Below are 26,535 nucleotides of genomic sequence, written 5' to 3'. Positions count from 1 at the left end.
GACATCTTGGTGAAGCAAGGATTTAATACATAAAGCTTCCCCATTTTAATTTAGATATCAAAACTAAAATGTCAAGATTTAGTTTTAGTTTTAAGCCAATAAGGGTTTAAAGATTTAGTTTTAAACCAGTAATGATATATTTTGTCAAATCCAAAAAAACAGATGAAATCAAATAAGATGAATTTCTAAAATAAAATGCATGAAATGGACCAGAAAGTACCTGGTAGTGATCTGACTTTGTAATGAAATCACTAGCAGAAATGCCAACTTAGAGGATTTCAAGGAAGGTGTTAATTGATTCTTTAAACTGCTATTCTGATCCTTTAAAAACACTTAAGTAAAACTTTGAAAAACTACTGTATAGGCTATATTCAAGAAATTTTCTACAGGATGAGCCAAAATAAACAGTGTAAATCCAGTCCAAAGAAGGAAGTAGGTTGTGCATGTGCGTATGCCATAGATGAGAAAAAATATTCAAAGTAATCCAGCATCTAGCACATCCCAGGTACAAGGGTCAAGTCCAGGCAGAAGGGCAGCACAGTGTCTGAAGAAAAGTCTGCACAGTGAGCAAGTTTCTAATCCAGGGCTCAGATTATCCCTCTGATCGAATTCTTACAGTTACATATACTTTAAAAACTTCTAAAGTCATGAATAACATTAAAATTTTGGGGTGTTTCATCATTCCAAAGCAACTTATAAAACAAATCTACGTCTACAACAAAAATTATCAAAGAATTGAAAAAATAGTTGATATAAGATTTATTTTAAAAAAATGTAATGGCCAAACTGCAAAGTTGACTGTGTTGAGTTTTGACAAAACTGTCATCCTGCTTCTCTGCAATACTTTTTCTGAAAAACAAGTGATTCTGAGATGGCATTTAGACCAGATCTAAACCTCTGAATATGTATAAAACCTCTTTAAGAAAGGAGCCTATACTTAAAAGTTGAAAGCCAAAGGTCTTAATAATGTTTAAACAGTGAATTTAGTGGGCAGAAGACCTAAACAGACATTTCTCCAAAGAAGACATACAGATAGTCAACAGGCCATAAAAAGATGCTCAACATCGCTAATTATTAGAGAAATGCAAATCAAAACTACAATGAGGTACCACCTCACACCAGTCAGAATGGCCATCATTAAAAAGTCGACAAGTAACAAATGCTGGAGATGGTGTCGAGAAAAGGGACCCTCCCACATTGTTGGTGGGAATGTAAGCTGGTGCAGCCACATGGGAAACAGTATGGAGGTTCCTCAAAAAATTAAAAATAGAGTTGCCGTATGATCAAGCCATCCCACTCCTGGGCATATATCTGGACAAAACTATAATTCAAAAAGATACATGCATCCCTATGTCCACAGCAGCACCATTCACAATAGCCAAGACATGGAAACAACCTAAATGTCCATTGACAGATGAATGGATAAAGAAGATGTGGTACATATATACAATGGAATACTACTCAGCCATAAAAAATAATGTAATAATGTCCTTTGCAGCAACATGGGTGGACCCAGAGTTTATCATATTAAATGAGGTAAATCAGAATGAGAAACACAAATACCATATGATATCACTTTTTTGTTGAATCTAAAATATGACACAAATGAACTTATCTACAAAACAGAAACAGACTCACATACATAGAGAATAGACTTGTGGTTGCCAAGGGAGTTAGAGAGGGATGGAGTGGGAGTTTGGGGTTAGCAGATGCAAACTAGATGGATAAACAACAAGGTCCTACTGTATAGCACAGGGAACTATATTCAATATCCTGTGATAAACCATAATGAAAAAAATATTAAAACGAATGTATGTATATGTACAACTGAATCACTTTGCTTACAGCAGAAATTAATACAACATTGTAAATTAACTATACTTCAATTAAAAAGTGAATTTAGGGGCTTCCCTGGTGGTGCAGTGGTTGAGAGTCCGCCTGCCGATGCAGGGGACGAGGGTTCGTGCCCCGGTACGGGAGGATCCCACGTGCCACAGAGTGGCTGGGCCCGCAAGCCATGGCCGCAGGGCCTGAGCGTCTGGAGCCTGTGCTCCACAACGGGAGAGGCCACAACAGTGAGAGGCCCGCGTACCGCAAAAAAAAAAAAAAAAAAGTGAATTTAGTATCATTGCATCTTCTGAACTTTACCAAAATTCAAATTCAATGCGTACATTGAATGCAAAGTTCTAAGCAGGTGTACAATGTCTCTTTCGCCCCACAAAATAAAGACTATTATACTTTGTGTAGGAAGAAAAATTACTTACCGCTATAATATCTAATGTATTATCGCAGACTTTTCGGATTTCATTATTTTTATCATGCATCAGATCTATGAGATACGCTGGAGCCTCTAAATAAAAAGTGGTTAAAGAAATAAACTGTGTTTGAGATTGCAGCTATTCAATCATGTTAGAGAATCCTGCATTTCTCTAAATTCAAATGTTAATCTGAAATTTAACTTCAAATTTTAAAATAAAATCATTACAACAAGATGACCAAAATATTTAATATTTCATTTATTTAAAAAACATGGATAATAGGGATAAGAAAGGGGGGAAAAAACTAGATAAAAATGGGTAAGGAAAACAGAGCCAGTAAATCTCAGAACATCCAAGGCCATATTTTTGAAACCATGAAACTTATGAAAGTAACTAAAGAAGGAGCTCTACAGCTGCATAGTTGTAAAACTTTGATTGACCTTATCCTCCTAAAAGTTCAGAAAAATTAATTTCACACAAAAATTCACATACAAAAATTTTGCACAACAACAGAAAAGAATCATAGTCAAATCCCATATATGGGTATGGTTATTATAAGGAAGAGAAAACATAAGACATTTTCACATAAAAACTGAAAGCTACAACCCTAATATTTCAAAAAGAAATAAAAGAATTTAAGAAATCAACAGATATATATGAAAGAACAATATGAATCAGAATTAGAAAATTCAGAGAAATAATTCCAGAAATAACTAAAAATAAACATAAAAATAATTTCAAATATATAAAAACTAAGTTTATAGTAATGCAAGAGTAAATAAAAGCAACAGATAAAACTCTAAGTTAAACAGAAGGTAAAAAAGAAGAAAATTTGTAAAATTTTAAAAAATGAAAAGAAATTTAAAAGATTAGAAAATGACAGATACTAAAGATAGGTAAAGAAGATCCAACATAATATTGATAGAAATTCTAAAGAAGACAACCAAAGCAACAGAACAAATACTATAAACTACAACTCAAGAAAATTTGCCTAAAATTAAAAAAAAAAAAGATGAAACTATATACTGAAAGACTATATTTGCATACTTGGAAAAATCAAGCAAGGATGATGAACACCAAGTCAAATTCTAATAAAACTACTTGGCTTTAAAAAAACCCAGAAACATACTTTGGTCTTCCTGGCAAAAAGATCGAGTCACTTATAAGGGAAAAAAAAGTAAAGTGTCATCAGACTTTATGACAGATAATTAGTAGACTACAGACTTCTCATTGGCAGCAACTCAAGGTGGAAAAATACCTTCAAATTGCTGAGGAAAGTAACTGGAAATCTAGAATTTCATATTCTGCTAAATTATTATTAAAGAGGACAAACAAGTTATTTTCAGATACAGATATATTTATTATTCATAGATGTTCACTAAGCAGTATAAGAGAATGTAATCAATTATGAAAGAAAATCAATGCAGAAAAATAGAGGAACTGAATTCAAGTAAAAACAGTAAATGAGGAAACATACTATACTATTTAACATACTATAAATCCTAAATAAGCACTGGTTTTTAAAAAGGGATAATCAAAATAATAATTTTAAAATGTTATACAAATTTTACGTTATAAAAATGAGGTGAAATTACAATACTAGAGAGCAAGAAATAACATGAACGATGGAAGTGGAGACATTAGACTTACAAGTAGAAGAACAGATATATTCGTTTAGAACTTGGTGAGAATGCACGTTGAACTTTAAGACTAACACAAAAGAAAAGAAATGGAATGTATAAATAACAAGTAGGGGAAAAGGGAAGAATAAAGAAAACTCAAATTAATAAAGAAACCTCAATGGATCTGAAAGAGGCAGTGAAGAAAGAGAAAGCTATAATCTTCAATACTTAAAGTTGTTCTTGGTTAAAACTATTTGAAACAAAGGTCACAAGTTTCTAACAAGAAACTCTTAGCACATGTGTTAAAGCAAATGACATTTTTTGAGGCAATGATTATAATGCCAAAAAATTTTATCAAGTTTCATAGCAAGTGGCAAAGACAGAGGTTAACCCAGATCTTCTATTCATCAGTGCTACTTACTATTTTTGGGGGGCAATAAAAGGGATATATTTAAAATCTAGAAAAATATACAGAAAAATAATCTGTGTACACTCAAATTCATTTTTAGAAAAATCTGTAAAGAATTTGGTGTTTATTGCCTCTTTTCTCTACTGTAATGTAAGTTCCATTAGGGTAGGGACTTGGTCTATTTTTTTCACTATGGTATCCCCAGCTCTGAGAATACACCAGGTGCTCAATAAACTTTTATTAAATAAATAAATAAATAAATAAGACCTATTCTACATAGTACCCATGGATTTTGTGAGGATAAGATGAAAATAAAATTCTTAGAAAACTCTTTGGAATTTTCAGGGGGAATCTAAAAGGATCTAGTCTAATTTGGGTTGTTTTATTTTTCATGCTGAGACTGTTGGGATTATATGAAAATTAATTATTATTATAGCACTGGTTCTCAATTCCTATGAGTTGTGCTGAGAGCCATTTTTAATACTTCAAACATCTTAATATAAATCATGTATCTACCTAAAATAAGTCTACACCAACCATTTCAAAATGTCAGGTTTCTTTCATTCCATTAAAAATTTTATCAAATAATGTTGATCAGATTTTCTAACTTAAAAAATTGGAAAAAGCAATGATTTCCTGACTCATATATTTTATTTAAAATATTTAAGGGCTTCCCTGGTGGCGCAGTGGTTGAGAGTCCGCCTGCCAATGCAGGGGACACGGGTTCGTGCCCCAGTCCGGGAGGAGCCCACATGCCGCGGAGCGGCTGGGCCCGTGGGCTATGGCCGCTGAGCTTGTGCGTCCGGAGCCTGTGCTCCACAACGGGAGAGGCCACAGCGGTGAGAGGCCTGCGTACCGCCAAAAAAAAAAAAAAAAAAAAAAAAAGATAAGATGAAAATAAAATTCTTAGGAAACTCTTAGTAATTCTCAGGGGGAATCTAAAAAGATCTAGTCTAATTTGGGTTGTTTTATTTTTCATGCTGAAACTGTTGGGATTATATGAAAATTTATTATGATTATAGCACTGGTTCTCAATTCCTATGAGTTGTGCTGAGAGCCATTTTTAATATTTCAAACATCTTAATATAAATCATATATTTACCTAAAATAAGTCTACACCAACCATTTCAAAATGTCAAGTTTCTTTCATTCCATTAAAAATTTTATCAAATAATGTTGATCAGATTTTCTAACTTAAAAAATTGGAATAAGCAATGATTTCCTGACTAATAAATTTTATTTGAAATATTTAAGGGCTTCCCTGGTGGCACAGTGGTTAAGAATCTGCTTGCCGATGCAGGGGGACATGGGTTCGAGCCCTGGACCGGGAAGATCCCACATGCTGTGGAGCAACTAAGCCCGTGCGTCACAACTACTGAGCCTGTGCTCTGGAGCCTGTGAGCCACAACTGCTGAGCCCACGTGCCACAACTACTGAAGCCCACGTGCCTAGAGCCCGTGCTCTGCAACGAGAGGCCACCGCAATGAGAAGCCCACGCACTGCAATGAAGAGTAGCCCTCGCTTGCCACAACTAGAGAAAGTGGCATGCAGCAACAAAGACCCAACGCAGCCAAAAATAAATAATAAATAAATAAACTTATAAAATATTTAAGTATATTGATTTCATAGAGAAAAATCACAGTAAAATGCTTAAAATTATGGTGAAATATTTAAATAATAATTTTAAAGTATGTTACAAAATACGAGGCATACTCAAATATCATTGACATCAACAAAAATCCTGTGCTTTGAAAACCAAAATATTGGGCTGAAGCCCTTCAGCAATCTTTATCCAATCTTAAGACATGGACTAAAGCATCAGATCTAATATTCCTTGATGCTTTTGTAAAAATTTTAATTCAGCAGATCTTTTATCTCCCACTCCCACCATTATCAACATGTTATATCCTTCAGAATAACTATTTAAAAAGTATTGACTTTAGATTCAATGGCTTAACAAAAATCGCACTTGGGAGAAAATGAAAAGAAAGTTACACTGAGAAGAAAAAATCAAATACAAGTAGCCTTAATAGTGTGAGCTTTGGTAATAAGGTACTGAGAGTACATTTAAAACAGACAGACCAGAGCAGAGGTAACACTTATTCACTGTGTGTCAGGCACTTGGTATGTACTTTAAACGCTTCATTCTTCTTTAGTCCTAAGGAAGAAACACTATGAGATGACACATAAACAAGGGGCTGTCTTCCAAAGAAGTTACCTAGAAAAAGCTATACTTTCACTTTGATGTTTTCTAATATGTGTTTCTTACAGTAACTTCTGGAGTTATATAAATCTTCTCTACATAAAATATTCTTTTAGAGATTCTCAACCCAGAAAAGCATATTAAAGGCTCCAAGAAGACCCTGCAGCAAGAATATCGTTTAACTTTAACTCAGTGTTTCCCAAACTCATTTATCACAGAACTTTTTTCATTAAGCAACTATTAATTCTAAAGGAACACATTCCATGGAACACAGCTGAAAAGTTACTCCAACGATGTTAACATTGCTCAAAAGTGTATTTCAAATTTATCTTTCTGGGAGAGTTAGTTTATAAGTCACATTTTAAAAATATTTATTACTTTATGATAAAAAGAGTTCTCTCTAGTGAAGCTGATACAGCAAAATAGTATTTGCATTTTGACAGCCCTTAGCAAAATGAACATTTCTCAATTAAACTTGCTTTAATCAGACTTGACTCTTGGCAACCTTATATGGTTCCAGAAATTCAACTTGTCCTCAAAAGCAAGGCAATGTTAATACTTAAAGCATGTGTTATTGGCTCTGAACACCAGAGGAGCCTCAAAATGTTTTGAGCAATAGCCCAGTGTATAAAAATGTATCCCAATTAAATTTTAAATTTTAAAAGAGAATTAACCATTTAGATACATGAATTCATTGACTAAACAAGTTCTAACCACATGGCAGGTACTATGTTAAGTTTTGGGTATGGATAAAAGGAAGACAAAGCCAGTCCTTGAGCTAGAGGAGCTCAAAATCTTTTGGTAGAGACAGGCATATAAATACATAACTTAAAGTACTTTATTAGAGATGAAAAATAAAGAAATTACTCCCAATGGTAAGAAGGTAGGCACAGGATTAGAAAGGCTTAACTGAGAAGATGGCTTATAAACGTATCTTTGATGAGTTGGAGACTGTCAGGTAAAAAAAAAAAGGAGAAAAATGCATCTGAGTTTGACAAGGCATACAAAGAGGGAATAAGTTATGACAGCGAGGGTAATGTCTGATAAATGATGAGAAATTTGGTATGCTAAGAGAAACTGTATATTATAAGGTTAAAGGGCAACTTTGGAAAAATAGGTTAAGGTCAGGTTATGAAGAGCTATATGCAAAAAACAATTTAGATTTTTCATATGGGTAATGAACGATTTTATGCAGTATTTGAAAGCAGTTTTTTTTTTTGTACACAAATAAGCAGACCACCACAGTTAAAAACAAAAACAAAAACACAAAGATTCAGCTTAGATACCACATCCACTGCTAGCCTTTCATGACATTCCCAGACTTGGTTTATATATATCCTCTCCTGTGCCTGATGTACATACTTTATGACATTGATTACACTGGATTTTAATTGTACATTGATTTACTTGTTTAGCCTTCCAATTAGACTATAAACTCCTGAATTCAGTACAAGGACTGAGACTTTTATATGTCCAGCACTTAAAACAGTATCTGTTAGATGGTCAGAACTTGATAAATGTTTGCAGAATAAATGAATGATTAATTATGTATAGTAAAAAAGACAGCAGACACAACATTTTCAACTAAGGGACTGGGTGGATGACACTTATTATCGACCATGAATACAGAAGGTACACTTTTTGAGAGGTAGATGTTAGCAATATCAAATACCCTTTTGGATGCAATAGTGATAAAATACCAATTTCTGAGTATCTCTCTGTGTTGGGAACTATTACAGATGATTTAAATCCACTAGTACTGACAGCTATCCTATAGGAGGTCTTTTTATTTTAATAATAGGAGGCCTTTTTACTTTAATAATATTATGGCCATTTTATAGATGCAAGATTGTAGGCTCAAGGAGATTAAGTAACTTATCCAATGTCCTGTAGCTAGTAAGTGCATTTAAAATTAGGGCTATTTAATTATATTATATTATTTAATTATAATGCTTTATAGGCCATACTATGCCCCCTTAGGTAGGTGGAAGACATCCAGGTGGCAGTTAGCAACAAATGCCTGGGACTCAAGAAAGAGGTTTTGAAGATATCAAATACTTATTAGCATATAAGTAGCATAGGAGCTGAAGTCATGGGAACAGTAGATGTGTTTTCCCATGTATAGTGAATAAGGTAAGATTAAAAGAGGACTAAGGATAGTCCTAGGAACCTGTGTAAGTTATGTTAGTAGAGAAGGAAGTTATGAGATATTTGTTAGGTTATTTAGGAAACCTGACAAGTTAATAAAATTGTTCTCCAATGTATCTTACCTATATACTGATTTGGGGTAAATAGGTTCTATGAAGAATAGCTTGCCTCTAAATTTATTTCAAAACTTGATATTTTCTACAATATTTGAACACTTGCAAGAAAAAATACGTAAAAATGCATCTTTTCTTAATATGTGAAGTGTCATTATCTATGGTAAACATTGAAGGATACGTGTTTCCTTGATTATGACATCTCTTGTGGCTTGGTGGAAAACCATTTGGTAGAAGACATAAATTATCTGACACACAAATTCATCATCTTCTTGTTGAGCTGAAAAGAAACAGAAAACTTCAAATAAAAGAATACTGTATTATATACAAAATTGAAAAACACTGAGGGGAAAAATGAAGAATGAGAAAAACTAACAGTGACAAGGAGACAGGTAAAGGACAATTAGTTTAAATTATTTATAATATATGGGTGGCATGTATCATTTACGTCTTAGGTGTTTTTTCTAAATTACATGATGGTGATCAGTCAAAAAATTTCATATAATATATTTTCAGAAGTTTTAGTAAATTTGGTTGTGGTCAAACTAAATAGGTTAATTTACTTTGAAATACAAAAATAAAAAATAAGAGTTTAAAGACAGAAATTATATCATCTCTGAGTCCAAACCACACTACTTGAGACTGTTCATCTCAAAAGGTTGTACCGAGGAAGAACTGAGAAACAAGACATGTTTAAGAGAATAGTAATGGTGCTTTTCTGTAATTTTCGCTATTTTTTGCCACCAAGTATAAACAAATTGATTAAATTAACTTCTAAGTCCCCAGTGTGACATGGCGACACTTACCACCACTTGTGGGGACTTCTTTTTTATTTTGGTGCCTCATAAAAATTTTTTTCAAATAATTCTAATTTGTAACATAAACCTGGTTTTATTTTGTCTCTATAATGTTGACCTCACATGAGAAAAATGGTTCTTAAAAAAATCACATCTTCTAAGTTTTTGGTAGAAATTAGACTGTTATAAACAGGTTTTTTCTTTGTTGAATAATGTTAACAAAATTAAACTTTACTTATTGGTATGAAGTAATAAAGTAATTTTAGTTCCAATCAATTATACTAGTAAAAAGGAATGTTACATAATCATACAAACTAATTAAGAAATGTTTATTATCATGAAAAGAAGACTTTAACAGAATAGCGGATGACCACTGATTAATACATGTAATGGCAAAAGCAAATACTTATAGAAATCCAATTTTTAGATACTGGTTATGAAATTTGATTTACTAATAGTCTGCTAACAACTCTTGGCAACAGATCAGTGCTATCTGTTAGACAAAGATTTACAGGTCAACAGAGCATCCAACTAGCTGTGTGGAATAAATTGTGGTCCCCTCAAAGTCCAACTGTTCCAAATAATTTTCCTCACTAACTTGCCAAAGTACCAGTCTCTTAGACTACTTGGGTTAAAATTTTATTAATTTCTCTCTTGGTATATAGTGTTCCCTCACTTAACCCCAAGGGTTTTAATCTTGAAAATACATATATTTCATAAAAACAGTAGTATGCAGCCTCTGCCTGTGATAACCACATGTCAGAGAACATCAAAATATAGTAAAACACTGAGCTGGCTCTGTTATTATCTCTCAGTCATAATCAAAATGGGACAGCAATTCAAGGACCCAGATCATTTTGTTTCAACTTTCTCCAGCTCACCACAAAATCCTCATTCTCATTCTGCCAACTACATTATCTTTACTTTCACCTCCCAAATACCTGGTCTTTTAATTATTTCTAATCTGAAAACTCCTGGCTGTGTGAAGGGTGCACCAAAACAAATACATATACACTATTTGTACACAAACTTCAAATGTGGAGGCACTATCTCTAGATGACCATTAAAATGAATTATGTTAAAGAATTTACAAATCAAACTTCTAAAGATTTAGAAGAGAAAAATGGGCAAAAGACTTAAATAGGCAATTCACTTTATTAGCCATATCCAATAACCAATAAATACAAATAAGTACTCAATTTCATTAATTATTAGGGAGATGCAAATTAAAACCACAATGAGATACCACTATGAAGGCTATAATTAAAGAGGCTGTATGCCAAAATACATTGGTGATGTAGAATAACTGGAACTTCTGTACATTGCTGGTGGGACTGAGAATTGGCACAACTACTTTGGAAAACAAAGTAGTTGGCATTATTTCTAAAGCCATATATATGTGTACTCTGTTCTGCTCCTAAGTATGTGTCTAACAGAAATGAGTAAATATGTTCACTAATTGAAATGCTTAAGAATGCTCATAGGAGCATTACTTATAATAATAGCACATCAATTACAGGAAAAAACTGTAAAAAACACAAATACATGGAGGCTAAACAGTGCACTACTAAATAACCAAGAGATCACTGAAGAAATCAAAGAAGAAATAAAAAAATACATAGAAACAGTGACAACGAAAACACGATGACCCAAAACCTATGGGATATAGCAAAAGCAGTTCTAAGATGGAAGTTTATAGCAATTTAATCTCACCTCAAGAAACAAGGAAAATCTCAAATAAACAATCTAACCTTACACCTAAAGCAACTAGAGAAAGAAGAACAAAGAAAACCCAAAGTCAGTAGAAAGAAAGAAATCATAAAGATCAGAGAAGAAATAAATGAAATAGAAATGAAGAAAACAGCAAAGATCAATAAAACTATAAGTTGGTTCTTTGAGAAGATAAACAAAATTGATAAACCTTTAGCCAGACTCACCAAGAAAAAAAGAGAGAGGATGCAAATCAGTAAAATTAGAAATGAAAAAGGAGAAATCACAACTGACACAACAGAAATACAAAGGATTATATGAGACTATTACAAACAACTCTATGCTAATAAAATGGACAACCACAAAGAAATGGACAAATTCTTGGAAAGGTACAATTTTCCAGGACTGAACCAGGAAGAATTAGAAAATATAACCAGACCTATCACAAGTAATGAAATTGAAACTATAATTAAAAACTTCCAACAAACAAAAGTCCAGGACAAGATGGCTTCACAGGCGAATTCTATCAAACACCTAGAGAAGAGCTAACACCAATCCTTCTCAAACTCTTCCAAAAAATTGCAGAGGGAGGAACACTCCCAAATTCATTCAACGAAGCCACCACCACCCCGATACCAAAACCAGACAAAGATATCACACAAAAAAAGAAAATTACAGACTAATGTCACTGATGAACATAGATGTAAAAATCCTCAACAAAATACTAGCAAACAGAACCCAAAAACACATTAAAAGTTTCATACACCATGATCAAGTGGGATTTATCCCAGGGCTGCAAGGATTCTTCAATATACGCAAATCAATCAATGTGATACAGCATATTAACAACTTGAAGGAGAAAAACCATATGATCATCTCAATAGATGCAGAGAAAGCTTCTGACAAAATTCAACACCCATTTATGATAAAAACTCTCCAGAAAACGGGCACAGAAGGAACCTACCTCAACAAAATAAAGGACATATATGACAAACCCACAGCAAACATCATACTCAATGGTGAAAAACTAAAAGTATTTCCACTAAGATCAGGAACAAGACAAGGATGTCGACTCTTGCCACTCGTATTCAACATAGTTTTGGAAGTTGTAGCCACGGTAATCAGAGAAGAAAAAGAAATAAAAGGAACACAAATTGGAAAAGAAGAAGTAAAACTGTCACTGTTTGCCGATGACATGATACTATACATAGAAAATCCTCACAATGCCACCAGAAAACTGCTAGAACTAATCAATGAATTTGGTAAAGTTGCAGGATAAAAAAATTAATGTACAGAAATCTCTGGCATTCCTATACACTAACAATGAAAAATCAAGGAATGAGAAATCAAGGAAACAATCCCATTTACCATCACAACAAAAAGAATAAAATGCCTAGGAATAAACCTACTTAAGGAGGCAAAAGACTTGTACTTAGAAAACTATAAAACACTGATGAAAGAAATCAAACATGACAGATGGAGAAATATACCATGTTCTTGGATGGGAAGAATCAATATTGTGAAAATGACTATACTACCAAAAGCAATCTACAGATTCAAGGCAATCCCTATCAAATTACCAATGGCATTCTTCACAGAATTAGAACAAAAAATTTTACAATTTGTATGGAAACACAAAAGACCCCAAATAGCCAAAGCAATCTTGAGAAAGAAAAATGGAGCTGAAGGAATCAGGCTACCTGACTTCAAATTATACTACAAAGCCATAGTAATCAAGACAGTATGATACTGCCACAAAAACAGAAATATAGATCAATGGTACAGGTTAGAGCCCAGAGATAAACCTATGCACATATGGTCACCTAAGGAGGCAAGAACATAAAATGGAGGAAAGACAGCTTCTTCAATAAGTGGTGCTGGGAAAACTGGACAACTACATGCAAAAGAATGAATTTACAACACTACCTAACACCACACACAAAAATAAACTCCAAATGGATTAAAGACCTAAATGTAAGACCAGACACTATACAACTCTTAGAGGAAAACATAGGAACAACATGCTTTGACATAAACCACAGCAAGATTGTTTTTGACTCACTTCTTAGAGTAATGAAAATAAAAACAAAAATAAATATATGGGACCTAATTAACCTTACAAGCTTTTGCACAGCAAAGGAAACCACAAACAAGATGAAAAGACAACCCTCAGAATGGGAGAAAATAGTTGCAGATGAAGCAATGGCAAAGGATTAATCTCCAAAATATAGAAACAGCTCATGGAGCTCAATATCAAAAAAACAAACAACCCAATTAAAAAATGGGTGGAAGACCTAAACAGACATTTCCCCAAAGAAGCCATACAGAAGGCCAAGAGGCACATGAAAAGATGCTCAACATCACTAATTATTAGAAGAATGCAAGTCAAAACTACAATGAGGTATCACCTCACACCAGTCAGAATGTCCATCATCCAAAAATCTACAAACAATAAATTCTGGAGAGGGTGTGGAGAAAAGGGAACCGTTTTGCACTGTTGGTGGGAATGTAAATTGATACAGCCACTATGGAGAACAGTACGGAGGTTCCTTAAAAAACTAAAAATACAACTACCATATGACCCAGCAATCCCACTACTGGGCATATAGCCTGAGAAAACCATAATTCAAAAGGACACATGTACCCCAATGTTCACTGCAACACTGTTTACAATAGTCAGGACATGGAAACAACCTAAGTGTCCATTGACAGATGAATGGATACAGAAGATGTGGTACATATATACAATGGAATATTACTCAGCCATAAAAAGGAATGGAATTGGGTCATTTGTAGAGACGTGGATGGACCTAGAGTCTATCATACAGAGTGAAGTAAGCCAGAAAGAGAAAAACAAATATCGTATATTAATACATATATGTGGAATCTAGAAAAATGGTACAGATGAACCTATTTGTAGGGCAGGAATAGAGACATAGACATAGAGAACGGACATGTGGACATGGGGGTAAGGGGAGGGTGGGATGAATTGGGTGATTAGGTTTGACATAAATACACTACCATGTGTAAAACAGATAGCTAGTGGGAACCTGCTGTATAGCACAGGGAGCTCAGCCTGGTGCTCTGTGATGATCTAGATGTGGGGGAAGCAGGGGAGGGAGGTCCAAGAGTGAGGGGATATAGGTATACATAGAGCTGATTCACTTCATTGTACAGCAGAAACTAACACAACATTGTAAATCAATTTTACTCCAATAAAAAATAAATAGATTAGAAAAGAAAACAAACAAAAACAACCACCCTACTATCAACCAATAGTAGAAAGGAAAAATAGTGGTATATTTATTTGTACAGCAATAAAAAGAAACATAGTTCTGTACAAAACATAGACAAACTTCACATTTATAGGGAAAAAGAAACAAGACTCTATTTCTAAAAAGCTGAAAACCAAGCAGAATTCATCTATGGGTGATAAAAAGAAAAATGGAAACCACTCTGGAGAAGGTGGTAATGACTGGGAGGTGGCAGGAGAGGGACTTCTAGGGTGCTGGTAATGTTTCATTTCCTTATATGAGTGGGAATAACATGAGAGCTCTCATTTTGAAAATTCATTGTGCTATACATACTTACAACTTGTGTATTTTTCTTTATGTATTATACCTGGTACAGGAAAGACCGAGATTAGAGGGTCTTTTTAAGCTTTCCACATTAGTATTTTTAACTTCTATACTAATTAGCTACTTTTAATGTATATCTGCTATGGGCAAATTGCATCCCTCCAAAAATTCATATGCTGAAGCCCCAATCCCAAATGTGACTATATTCGGAGATAGGGCCATAAGGAAATAAGTAAGGTTAAATGAGGTCATAAGGGTGGAGTCCTGATCCCATAAGATTAGTAACCTTATAAGAAGGGATACCCAAGCACTTGTGTGTGCTTGTGCTCTCTCTCTCCCTCTCCCCCACTTCCTCTGCCCGCCTGCCATATGAGGATGTTAGGACACAACAAGAAGGTGGCCTTATGCAACCCACGAAGAAAGACCTCACCAGGAATCAAATTGGCTGGCACCCTGATAGACTTTCCAGCCTCTAGAACTATGAGAAAATACATTTCTGTTGTTTAAGCCACCAAGTCTGTGGTATTTTGTTATGGCGACCTGAGCAGACTAACACAAGGTCCTAGAGAACTTGGCCCTAATAAAATACTATTAGAGTCAGAAAAATTTTGTATGCAATATGGAAAAAGAAACCTGGGCCCTTAAGAGCAAAACAAAGGTAAGGGGAAGACTATCTAGGCCTCCGCTATCCAGTATTGTAACCATAGCCATTGTGGCTAGTTAATTTTAATTAAATTTAATTTAAACTCCAGGTTCTCAGTCTTAACAGCCACAGTTCAAGTATTCAATAGCCACATGTGTTGGACAGTGCAGATAGAGAACATTTTCTTCACTGCAGAAAGTTTAGAGGACAATACTATATATGGATCTAGGAGGGAATATGATGATTAGAATTAGCTTCCAAATAAACTTTTCTGATTAGAAATCAAGATATTGGGCATCCCTGGTGGCGCAGTGGTTGAGAGTCCGCCTGCCGATGCAGGGGATACGGGTTCGTGCCCCGGTCCGGGAGGATCCCATATGCCGCGGAGCGGCTGGGCCCGTGAGCCATGGCTGCTGAGCCTGCGCATCCGGAGCCTGTGCTCCGCAACGGGAGAGGCCACAACAGTGAGAGGCCCGCATACCGCAAAAAAAAAAAAAAAAAAAGAAATCAAGATATTAAAAAAAGGGTTTGTGCAAGATAGGAGATCCAATTCAACCAAAACAAAGCTCAACATAAAGAAGAAATGGTGGAATATTAGTTGTTCAAGGCTGATAAGAGGAGGGTAGTGTCTGTAAAATTGGTCCTGAATCACTTTATAGCAACATTCTTAACTTTGCAACCTAAAAAGCTATTTGATACTATGCTTTCTAATCCCAGTAAACGTATATTTAATTCATTTTCCTAACTATATAATTTAAGTTGCTATAAGATGAGTAATGCAACAAGATAAATAATATTTCATGATTGCAGATTCCACATTTAAAAATCTAAACTCATAACTTGTTTATATATTAGCATAAAAATAAATTTAGATAAATTATAATTTACCATTTAGCAACTCAATGAGTGCAGGGATTATCCCAGATTTGGCTAGCAATGCAGCACAAGAGTCATCCATAGATACAGTTCCAATCATTATAACCACTTCTAAAACAAGGTCATCTTCTGCAGCACCTAGTAAAGTCAAATCACAGCAAGTTTTCACTGAAATGTCCTGATATAAATGCTTTTATATTGCCAAAATTCTAATTCACAGAAAAGATACTAAAAGCTATTAAATCAGTTCCTATGAATCCTTAACACGCTTATAAATGCGTCCTTTTTCCAAAATTCATTGTTAATGGAATTCCATTCCATGATGACAGTTGGTGGTGGGGGGGCAGTAGAGAGGTGGAGATAAGTCTTTGGAAATACAAATGAATGACAATGTAAACACAGAAAACAGAAGAGTCATTTGAATGCCTCAGAGAACTTATTGTGTGCATGTGAACTCGTGTAGAGCGGGATGGTATTTAGTAATTTTAAAAAGGCAGGATACGGGCTTCCCTGGTGGTGCAGTGGTTGGGAGTCTGCCTGCCGATGCAGGGGACACGGGTTCCTGCCCCGGTCTGGGAGGATCCCACATGCCGCGGAGTGGCTGGGCCCGTGAGCCATGGCCACTGAGCCTGCGCGTCTGGAGCCTGTGCTCCACAATGGGAGAGGCCACAGCAGTGAGAGGCCCACGTACCGCAAAAAAAAAAAAAAAAAAAGGCAGGGTAGGAAAGGGAAACTAATATTAAAATAACATATTGTTAGGGAAGAGAGCACATACATATACGAGGAGAACTAGTGACTGCCTTTCTGAGAGAAAGAAACGAACTTGGGTTAGACCTAGAGGTGTGGGAAGAAAATGTGTTATGTAGTACAATAATGGTCACAAAATACTGTTCTAGCAGCCTTATCCACAACAGAAAGAAATAACTTAATGATTACGCAGAAGTGAAATACTTAGCACAGACCTGGTTTGAGTTTATCCTTGAGGTACGGAACCAGCTTATACTCCTTAAGAACCAATTCCCAGTCTAAGTCTGGAATGGTCAAATTTGCAAGAGTTCCTAAACATTCAATCACAAACTCTTCCTCTTCATCATTAGAGATTTGAGCTGCAAGGTCCCCAACATAATCCTGAATAAAATAGAATTTTAATACAAATTTAAAATATGATTTCTCCAGAAGAACTAATCTAATAATTTAACCCATAGGAAGAAAAAGTATCAAATGTGACTCTCTTATTTTAATAACCTTGAGCTAAATTGCTAAGGGAGACTATGGTGAACTGGTTTAAGGCAAGCAAACTGGAGTGAGGATGAAAGGGTTACGGATAGGGATCGTAAAACAAAAACAACATTAAAACTTAGGTTGAGATTTCTAGGAGCTAAACTTACAAGGAAGTTGAAGAAAAACCAACTTGGGTCATGAATTAATATTTGACAAGAGCTAAGGAAGAGTTATATTTCCAGACACAGCACTTTAAAGCTTTAATTCTCAGGCTATTTTAATAGACAGAAAGCCAAAAACTATACTTACAATAAATAAATTTTTAGTTGGTCCATCATGCTGGGAAATGTTCCTAATCATTTTCATCAGCAATGGATCCTTGAACTTCAGAGCCCTCTTCATAAGCATCTTCAGCCCATTTCCTGATAATAAAAACAAAAAAATTCCCCCAACAAAGGTTCATTTAATGATTTTTTAAATTTTTGGTTCTCAAAAAACCCCAATTTACACACAGAAAATATGTAAATATTAAATGTACAATTAATTTTAATAAATGTATGCCCCTGTATAATTCGTACCCATATCAAGATACAGAATATTTCCATTCAATGAAGAAAGTTCCCTTGTGCTTAGCCAATCTTAGTCCCCCAATACAATTACTTTTCTTTTTTTCTCCTCCTTTTCCTCTTCTTCCTCTTCCCTTTTTTATTTTTTCTTTTTAAACACAGATTAGTTTTGCCTCTTCTAGAATTTCACATAAATGGAAGCACAGTATGTATATGAAATATGTACCACAAAGTTTTAAAATGTAAATACTTTTTGACCCATAAAAATTGTACTTCTAGGAATTTATTCTAAGAATGTAAAAATGGAAACATGAAAGATTCAGAGAAAGGAAAATTACTGTAGCATTGCTTGTAACAGAAAAGAAGTGGCAACAAACTAGCAGATTAAACTATGGAAAATCCTTTAATGGATTATTTTGCAGCTACTGGCAATTATGTTTTATTAAAGTATTTAATCATATGGAACGATATTCAAATATTAACTTCAAAAAACATGTCACCATTTATAGAGAGAATCCCATTTTAATTTAAAAATATGCAGAAGCATTGTACCAAAGTTTTACCCATGATTATCTCTGGATAGTGGGAGTAAAATTTTTAGTTTTTTCCTATTTGCTCATTTGTACTTTTTATAATGAACATGTATACTTCTCAAATATGAAAAAACTATTGAGCAAACTCTGAAATATCATAATGTATGATGAATCATTTTATGAAGATACTATAGAAACAAATAGCTAACACACTTGTATTGCAACATCTTACACTGTAACAGATTGCTTTGCAAATAAAAAGTTTTATTTCATCTAGAAAATATTTTAAAAAATCAAATTTCAATTAAGGGTAACTGACCAAATGGTTTATAAAATGTTACTAAAGGGTAAGCGTTTCTACTCATGATGTAAGAATATTCTGAGTCTGACATTTAAGGATTATAGCTATAATTTTAAAAACTATTTAAAAATAGGATTTACATATTTACTATAATTCTTAATTCCTTATTATCTATTTTCCATCATATGCCAATAGCATATGATAGAAGTTATTTATGAAGCTCAAAGGCACTAACCTTCACAGATAAGCTGTACGTTCCTTTTGTTAGCAGCTAGATTAATGCAGAAAGAAATGAGTTCCAAGTCAATTCGTTCATCCGAACATTCAAAGAGCATCTTCATTAACTAGCAAGAAGCACAAGACATATTTTACTCAGAAAACCCCCAAACACACAAAAAACCACAGGCACTATTTTATCACAGTATGTTACCTTAGATTGTATGTTGGAAATAATATAATACAATTGCATTTTGAACATAGAAGTGGTAGGCTTTTACTATTGAATAACTGAATACTTAATGAACTATTAGATGCTCAGCATTCAATATGAACTTCCAAGTACACTGGAGAATATAAGAGAAATATTACATAAAACCTTTGCATTTAAGGAATTTAAAATGTTGTGTGGAAGTAGACCATTCTGAGCAATGAAAATAGCTTGTGTAAAGGTTACAAGGCAGGAAAAAAAGTCATTCTTCTTAAGAATTAAGAGAAGGCAAGCATGGTTGGAGTGAGGGAAATAGTGTTAAGAGATAAGGTAAAAGCCAGATCACACAGGATTCTGAAGTACACGTTAAGGATTTTGGGCTTCATGCTAAGGTAAATGGGAAGACATTAAAGGCTTCCAAATAAGGAAAGTGTCAGGATAAGATTTACGTTTCAAAAAGATCTGGTCAATTTAGAAAATAGACTGTAATAGGGTAAGAAAATGTGGCAAAACCACCTAAGGGGCTAGTGGAAAAGTCGAGGTATGATGATGGCTGCCTGGACTAGGTAGAGCAGTGGGGATAGAGATAAAAAGGATGGCTCAGAGATATATTTAGGAAAGAGAATTAAACTGGGATTTAATAACTGACTAGATGTTGGGGTTAAGGGAGAGGAAGGGTCAAAGATGACTCACAGGTTTCTGCCCTAAACAACGACATGGATGGTGGTGCTAACATTTACCAAAAGACAGAAACCAAAGTAGGAGAAAACTTTAAAGGGAAGACAGTAATTTTGGTTTTGGACATGCTGAATTTAAGCTGCCTATGTGACAGTCTAGTGCAGATAGTCATAAAAGTTATAAACACAAGTTTATGAGACATGATTGGACTGAAGGTATAATTTTAGGAATTGTCATTTATGGTTGATAACTGAACCTGTAAAGCTGGACCCAATCATTTGGGAGTGTGTATAAAATAAGAAACGAACTCTACTTAATGATAAGAGAAAGGGAAGGGACTTCCCTAGTGGTGCAGTGGTTAAGAATCCATCTGCCAATGCAGGGGACACGGGTTCGAGCCCTGGTCCGGGAGGATCCCACATGCCGTGGAGCAACTAAGCCCGTGCACCACAACTACTGAGCCTGCGCTCTAGAGCCCACAAGCCACAACTACTGAGCCCATGCGCCACAACTACGGAAGCCCACGTGCCTAGAGCCCCTGTTCCGCAACAAGAGAAGCCACTGCAATGAGAAGCCCACACACTGCAACAAAGAGTAGTCCCCGCTTGCTGCAACTAGAGAAAGCCCGTGTGTAGCAACAAAGACCCAACCCAGACAAAAATCAATCAATCAATAAATTTATTTTCAAAAAAGAGAGAGAGAAAGGGAAGATGGGTCTAAGAAGCAGCAGACAGAAAAGTAGGAAGAAAAAGGCAGGTCACTTATGCCATTTAGCAGTAATCTAGATTTGTCATGAGAGATAGTTGCTATGTAATAAAGGAGAAATGAACAAACCTTAAGCTATACTTTTGAGAAGCTTGTCTACTATTATTGGTAAATAGCAAATTAACTTAGTGCATATTATATAAATACATTTTTCTCTTAGTCAAATTGATAACAACATATGGAAGTCAATCCTAAAATTTATAACCTAAAAATTTCTTATGTTTTATCTCGGCAGATACCTTTTTAGATCAACATGCCTTTGTTGACTGGTTAGACCCTATTTTGTTAAATCTTGTTTTGGTTATTCTCTATGTTAGTTCCAAATAACTTCTAAGTTTCAAAAAGGATACATGGTGAACACAAAAACTAATCTTATTTCTGTATGCTAGCAATGAACAACTGGAAACCAAAATTAAAAAAGCAAATCCACTCACAATTGCTCCTCAAAATACTTAGATATAATTCTAACAAAACTATATGTATATATATATAAAATTCACTATTTGCTGAGAACTACAAAAACACTATAGCTGGTGAATGGTTGGCATGTACCATGCCTTTTCCCAGAGAGCACTTCTTTAACACAAATGTTGCTGCTAGTGGAATCTTTAATCACTAACACTTAATAATGTTGTAGAACAAAAAAATTCTATGGCAAAGGTAAAATAATCTTAATTTATTGGATATAGTTTTAACAGATTTTGCTATCTATTAACTGCCAACTAAAATTAAATTACAAATTAATAAAAATGTAGGTGACAATCCTCTAAAAATGTAAATATATACAGTATGTTTTTCATATTCTAATTAAAAACCCATTATAGATTTCTTCCAAACTTCTCCTAATTCAAGAAGCTTTTTAAAAATAACAAAAGTATGTTTGTTACATCAATGCAATGCTTAGCAAGGCAAAATATCTGTTGCTGTTTACTTGAAATTAAACTTGTAGTATGAAATTTGCCCTTAAGAACGGTGTTACAGGGTGATTTGTTAGAAGCTGAGGGTTTTTGTTTTGCCTTGTTTTTGTAATTTCCACATTAAGTCCTGTGATGAAATATTCAGGAGCTAGCTTTTTAAAAAATAATGCATGGTTTAAAACCTTATCCAACACCTACATCCCAAAATCAAGAGAAATCAGGACTAAGTGTGAATGAAATACATCATGATATCGAATTAGTTTTTCATAATAAGAAAGAGAAACATTTCAATTTTAAAGTGTTCACATTTTAAAATAATAGTTTAGTTCAAGCTCTACGTGCAACACTGTCTTTGACTGCTACCCACAGCACTTCAGAAGTAAGTGTAATTACTGACAACTAGGAAATACTAAAACTAGATTTGTTCTGTTTTAACTATGTCCATTGTCATCTTTTACTAATTTAACAGGAAGGCACTAAAAGGCTTCAGCCTGTGCAATGAAGAGGCAATAGTGTTCAATCAGACAAGTCCCATATTGAGTATCAGATACCAAAGACCCAGGACTGAAATCACTGTGTCTAGACTCTCTGGCACCTGACTTCACTTATTTACCAGTGACCAGAGGCCAACCCCTACAGCTCTCTGTATTCACATACACCTCTGCCACCCCCACCCCCCTACCCAAACATCTTTGAATGATTATGGCAGAACTTTGCATGCCTCAGGAATCTCTTCTGACTGGCTACTCCCTAACTCTGCTGTTTGAAGTGATGCTCTGGTTTCTGAACTTCAGCAGATAATGGCAGGCAGGAGCAAAGGGGGCTGTCAGAAAGGACGTTTACCAGCATTCAGCTCAAAAGAAGCGTGTAGATCAAAGAGGGGCCAAATAGGACAACTGTGGTAGAAAACATGTGGATTACTATGAAGATTCTTGCTCACTGTTCTAGGTAAAATGTTAAATAACACCATGACATCATTACCTAAACATGTACTTTGGCCATTCTATTACCAATAAATACTTTCATAAGCATCTCGATGGCATTTGCACCTATTTAAACAAAACATGCATCTTAGAGGTCTAAATAACAATGAACTGTTAATGTGTACTCTTAACTATTATTAGAATACAACCATTAACTCCTGGTTATCCCCAAGTACACTTACCTGGAACAATTCACCCACTGAGACCATTAAGATCATCCATAAAGAAAGACTTGCCCTGACCCCCAAGTTTTACAAAATAGTGGCATAATAGAGGGAAAAAAATGAGAATATATTGAATAATTAGAAGCAATAAAGTACAAAAGAAGCAAAGCAACATAATATTGGGAGAGATTATAAGGCATGTTGACTTTATAACATCTACTCTGAATGTTAAATAATTTACAAAAGTGAGCTCTAATTATAGGCTTATGTTAGAGCATCTCACAGTCCATTTCCACCAAAGCCCAGCTCTTTAAGAATGAGAAATCAATAGAATCATTTTTCCCCCAAAAGACCATGATCATGCACTAGATACAACCTCTTAAAGTTAATCTAATTTACGTAATGCTATTCCATGAGCCCAATGTTAACACATTGTTTATTTGGACTAATAAAATTCTGAAGAAGAAATTTTAAAAAGTACAGGTTTATCCTATAAAACACATATAAGAAAGGGAGTATTTAAATTGGACTCTGAGTGGTTCCAAAATAATGAGAAGCATTTACAAATGGCACCTTATTTTTGTACAGTGTTTCACAGTTTATAAAGTTCCTTTACATATGTATCTAATGGAATTAAAGAATATGACCATATCCCACATTTTTTTTGATCACTGAAATGAATATGAATGACAATTGAACCACTGCTTTCTTACTTTCCAAGTTATTTTAGGCTTCTCATTTGAAAAATTCATTTGTAATACTTGACAATATTTACTAAACAAAAATTAATGTGCATAATTTCAAAGCTAACAGAGTATTACATTAATATATTCCAAACTTCAGATATGGTTTTATTTAATAAGTAGGTTAATCAGTTGCTATCACAAATGGGTTCAAAGCTTTGTTAGTATTATAAACATTACTTCAAGGAGTCAATACTTCTGAGAGGAGTATCGTTTTAATTCCTGAAGGAAGCTCGGAAATTTGAATTTAATCCCAAATTTGCTTTCCATGATTCTTTTATTTTACAATGTACTTTTACAATTGGTACTGGGTGTCAATCAAACCATGTCAACTTTTCCCCAAATATGTCGAAGTTGAGCCTTATAAAGTATAAGTTATAGGCTGGACAGCACTTTAGAAACAAACATACTATTCTAGAGTACCATTTGGTTTCTCAAAATATGGCCTCATACTAAAAAGTTTCAGGATGTTTACAACATAATTTGATAACATACCCTCACTATTCTTACCAGGGTTGAGCTTTAAAAACAAAATATAATAAACTAAAACCCCAAAACATTGACCACTGAATGAATTTTGGAAGATTTTGTTCATGAAATACAGACCATAAATGTTCTGAAAACCCCACTGCAGAAATGTTTGATGTTAGAAAATTATCTGGCAAGGAAACATGCATGAATGTTGTCCTTGAAAAGGTATGGGTGATTTCTCTACAAAGTCTTCAACTGCAATAATAATAATGTTTCAAATGTAACTTAAACAGGCTTTTATTTCTGATTATTTATTGAAAATAAAGTTTCACATTTTATGTTTGAGATTGTAAATTCTAGGGTATAGAGGGAAGGGTAACTCCAAATTAAATATTTAACAAAAAAAGTTTTCCATCTCTTTTTAGTGTACATTTATTTCTCTTTTATTTAATGTTATTCTCTTTAAAATCGAATCTAGATAAAAACAGTCAATCTAGACAAAAATATTATTCTTTTATCACTGCTTTCCAATTCATATCCTGTAGTCAATGAAGTTCTGACATTAAATAGGATTGGAAAAGGAACACCCTTTGAAACTGTGAAGCAAAACCCCTTGGAACATATGAAGTGAGACTGTAGTAAATCACCTGTAATCTCCCTTTGACATGGCTACTCTTTTATTGACAACTTGTTTGACAAAGAGTTTGATTACACTTTGTATCGGCTGTAGTCTGACATGTGTTATCTCTATAAGAAGCCTTGCCTTGTTAGATAAAATATGCTGCATATTTGAAGGATGTCTACTTTCTGTAAACAAGCATAATTAGTTTATCCCCTGGTATAAAAGCCTAAGAAATTATACTTGAGAGTTTATCAGTTTTTTAATTGCGTGTAGATAAAGTATTAAAATTCTGGAATAGCAAATTCAATTTTTAGAACCATGTTATTAATTTGGGATGAATAGAAGGATTAAGAAGAATTAATAAAAAAAAACTATGGCCTGTTTTTTACTAAATAATAATTATTAATTATTATTACTACTATTAATAATAATAGTAATAAATATTAATTAATAAAATATTAATTAATAAATATTAATCATTCCTACTATTAATCCTAAAATAATATACATTTGATAACTTATATTAGGCTAATAAGGAATTATGTAGTAGGAGTCTTAAGAGGATTACTTTAATAAGTATGACTTACTATACATATTCTTCTAAAGTGTCTTTTAAAAGTGTTATTTTTATTGTATATTATACATCCTATGATCTTGCTTTTTCTATTTTAGAAAGCCATATTATAAAAATAATATTAAAAATCAGCCTAACTAGTGTTCTAATCATCAGATAGTATTCAAATTAGTAGAGCTCAGTTTAATGAAGATTAATAGCACAATAGTGATTCCATGAATGTAAATTCCCTAAGAGTAAAATTACACATGTATAGAATCTCCACCATTATAGTCTATGAAAAAAAAAATCACTAAACTCCTTCAAGACAAATAAACCTAACATATGAAATATATCAAGCAACTGAGTTATAGCAAAAATCTTTCTTGAGAGCAATGCTATAAAAATAAAAGTATTCTGATGAAGCATTTTCCCATCAGAGAACGTGAAGCATTTAAAACCGTCAACCACAAACAAAATTAAAGGGCAAATGACAAAGTTGGGAAACATCTGTAATATGACAATGAGTTAAAATAGTTATTATATTTAGAGATACTTTTATTAATCCTAAAATATTGACATGCCAATGGAAAAATTATCAAGGGACATGAATGATTTATAACATAATATCGACAATAAGCATGTGAAAAATGTTCAACCTCACCAATATCCACAGAAATACAAATAAAATGCAAATAAAAAGAAATAGAGACACTCCATTTTTAGAGAAATGATAGTATCCAGTGCTGTTCAAAGTGAAGTGACAATACCGTATGCTAACACATATATATGGAATTTAAGAAAAAAACAAATGTCATGAAGAACCTAGGGGTAAAACAGGAATAAAGACACAGACCTACTTGAGAATGGACTTGAGGATATGGGGAGGGGGAAGGGTAAGCTGTGACAAAGCGAGAGAGAGGCATGGACATATATACACTACCAAACATAAGGTAGATAGCTAGTGGGAAGCAGCCGCACAGCACAGGGAGATCAGCTCAGTGCTTTGTGACCGCCTGGAGGGGTGGGATAGGGAGGGTGGGAGGGAGGGAGATGCAAGAGGGAAGTGATATGGGAACAGATGTATGTGTATAACTGATTCACTTTGTTATAAAGCAGAAACTAATATAAAAAATTAAAAAATTAAAAAAATTGAAAAAAAAGATACATTATAAAAGCTACTAATCAAGAAAAAAGCCCCAAAACAAACAAAAAAACCAAAGTGAAGTGACAG

General features: G+C 34.0%; 1 protein-coding gene across 2 annotated transcripts in view; it reads right to left on the bottom strand.

Moving 5' to 3' along the window:
• The window catches only part of KIFAP3 (kinesin associated protein 3), a 154,684-nt gene that overhangs the window by 46,842 nt on the left and 81,307 nt on the right, over positions 1-26,535 (bottom strand). For both annotated transcript variants that reach the window (XM_082613514.1, XM_082613513.1), the window contains exons 12-17: positions 19,214-19,322; positions 17,888-18,000; positions 17,320-17,485; positions 16,370-16,495; positions 8,935-9,033; positions 2,265-2,350 (exon numbers count right to left, since the gene is read on the bottom strand). In XM_082613514.1, coding sequence (XP_082469640.1) covers positions 2,265-2,350; positions 8,935-9,033; positions 16,370-16,495; positions 17,320-17,485; positions 17,888-18,000; positions 19,214-19,322 — 699 coding nt within the window. The remainder of the gene's footprint in view (positions 1-2,264; positions 2,351-8,934; positions 9,034-16,369; positions 16,496-17,319; positions 17,486-17,887; positions 18,001-19,213; positions 19,323-26,535) is intronic.

The sequence above is a fragment of the Mesoplodon mirus genome (genome assembly GCF_964341445.2).
Source record: "Mesoplodon mirus genome assembly, chromosome: 3".
NCBI lineage: Eukaryota > Metazoa > Chordata > Mammalia > Artiodactyla > Ziphiidae > Mesoplodon > Mesoplodon mirus.
This window is presented reverse-complemented; position numbering and strand designations above follow the sequence as displayed.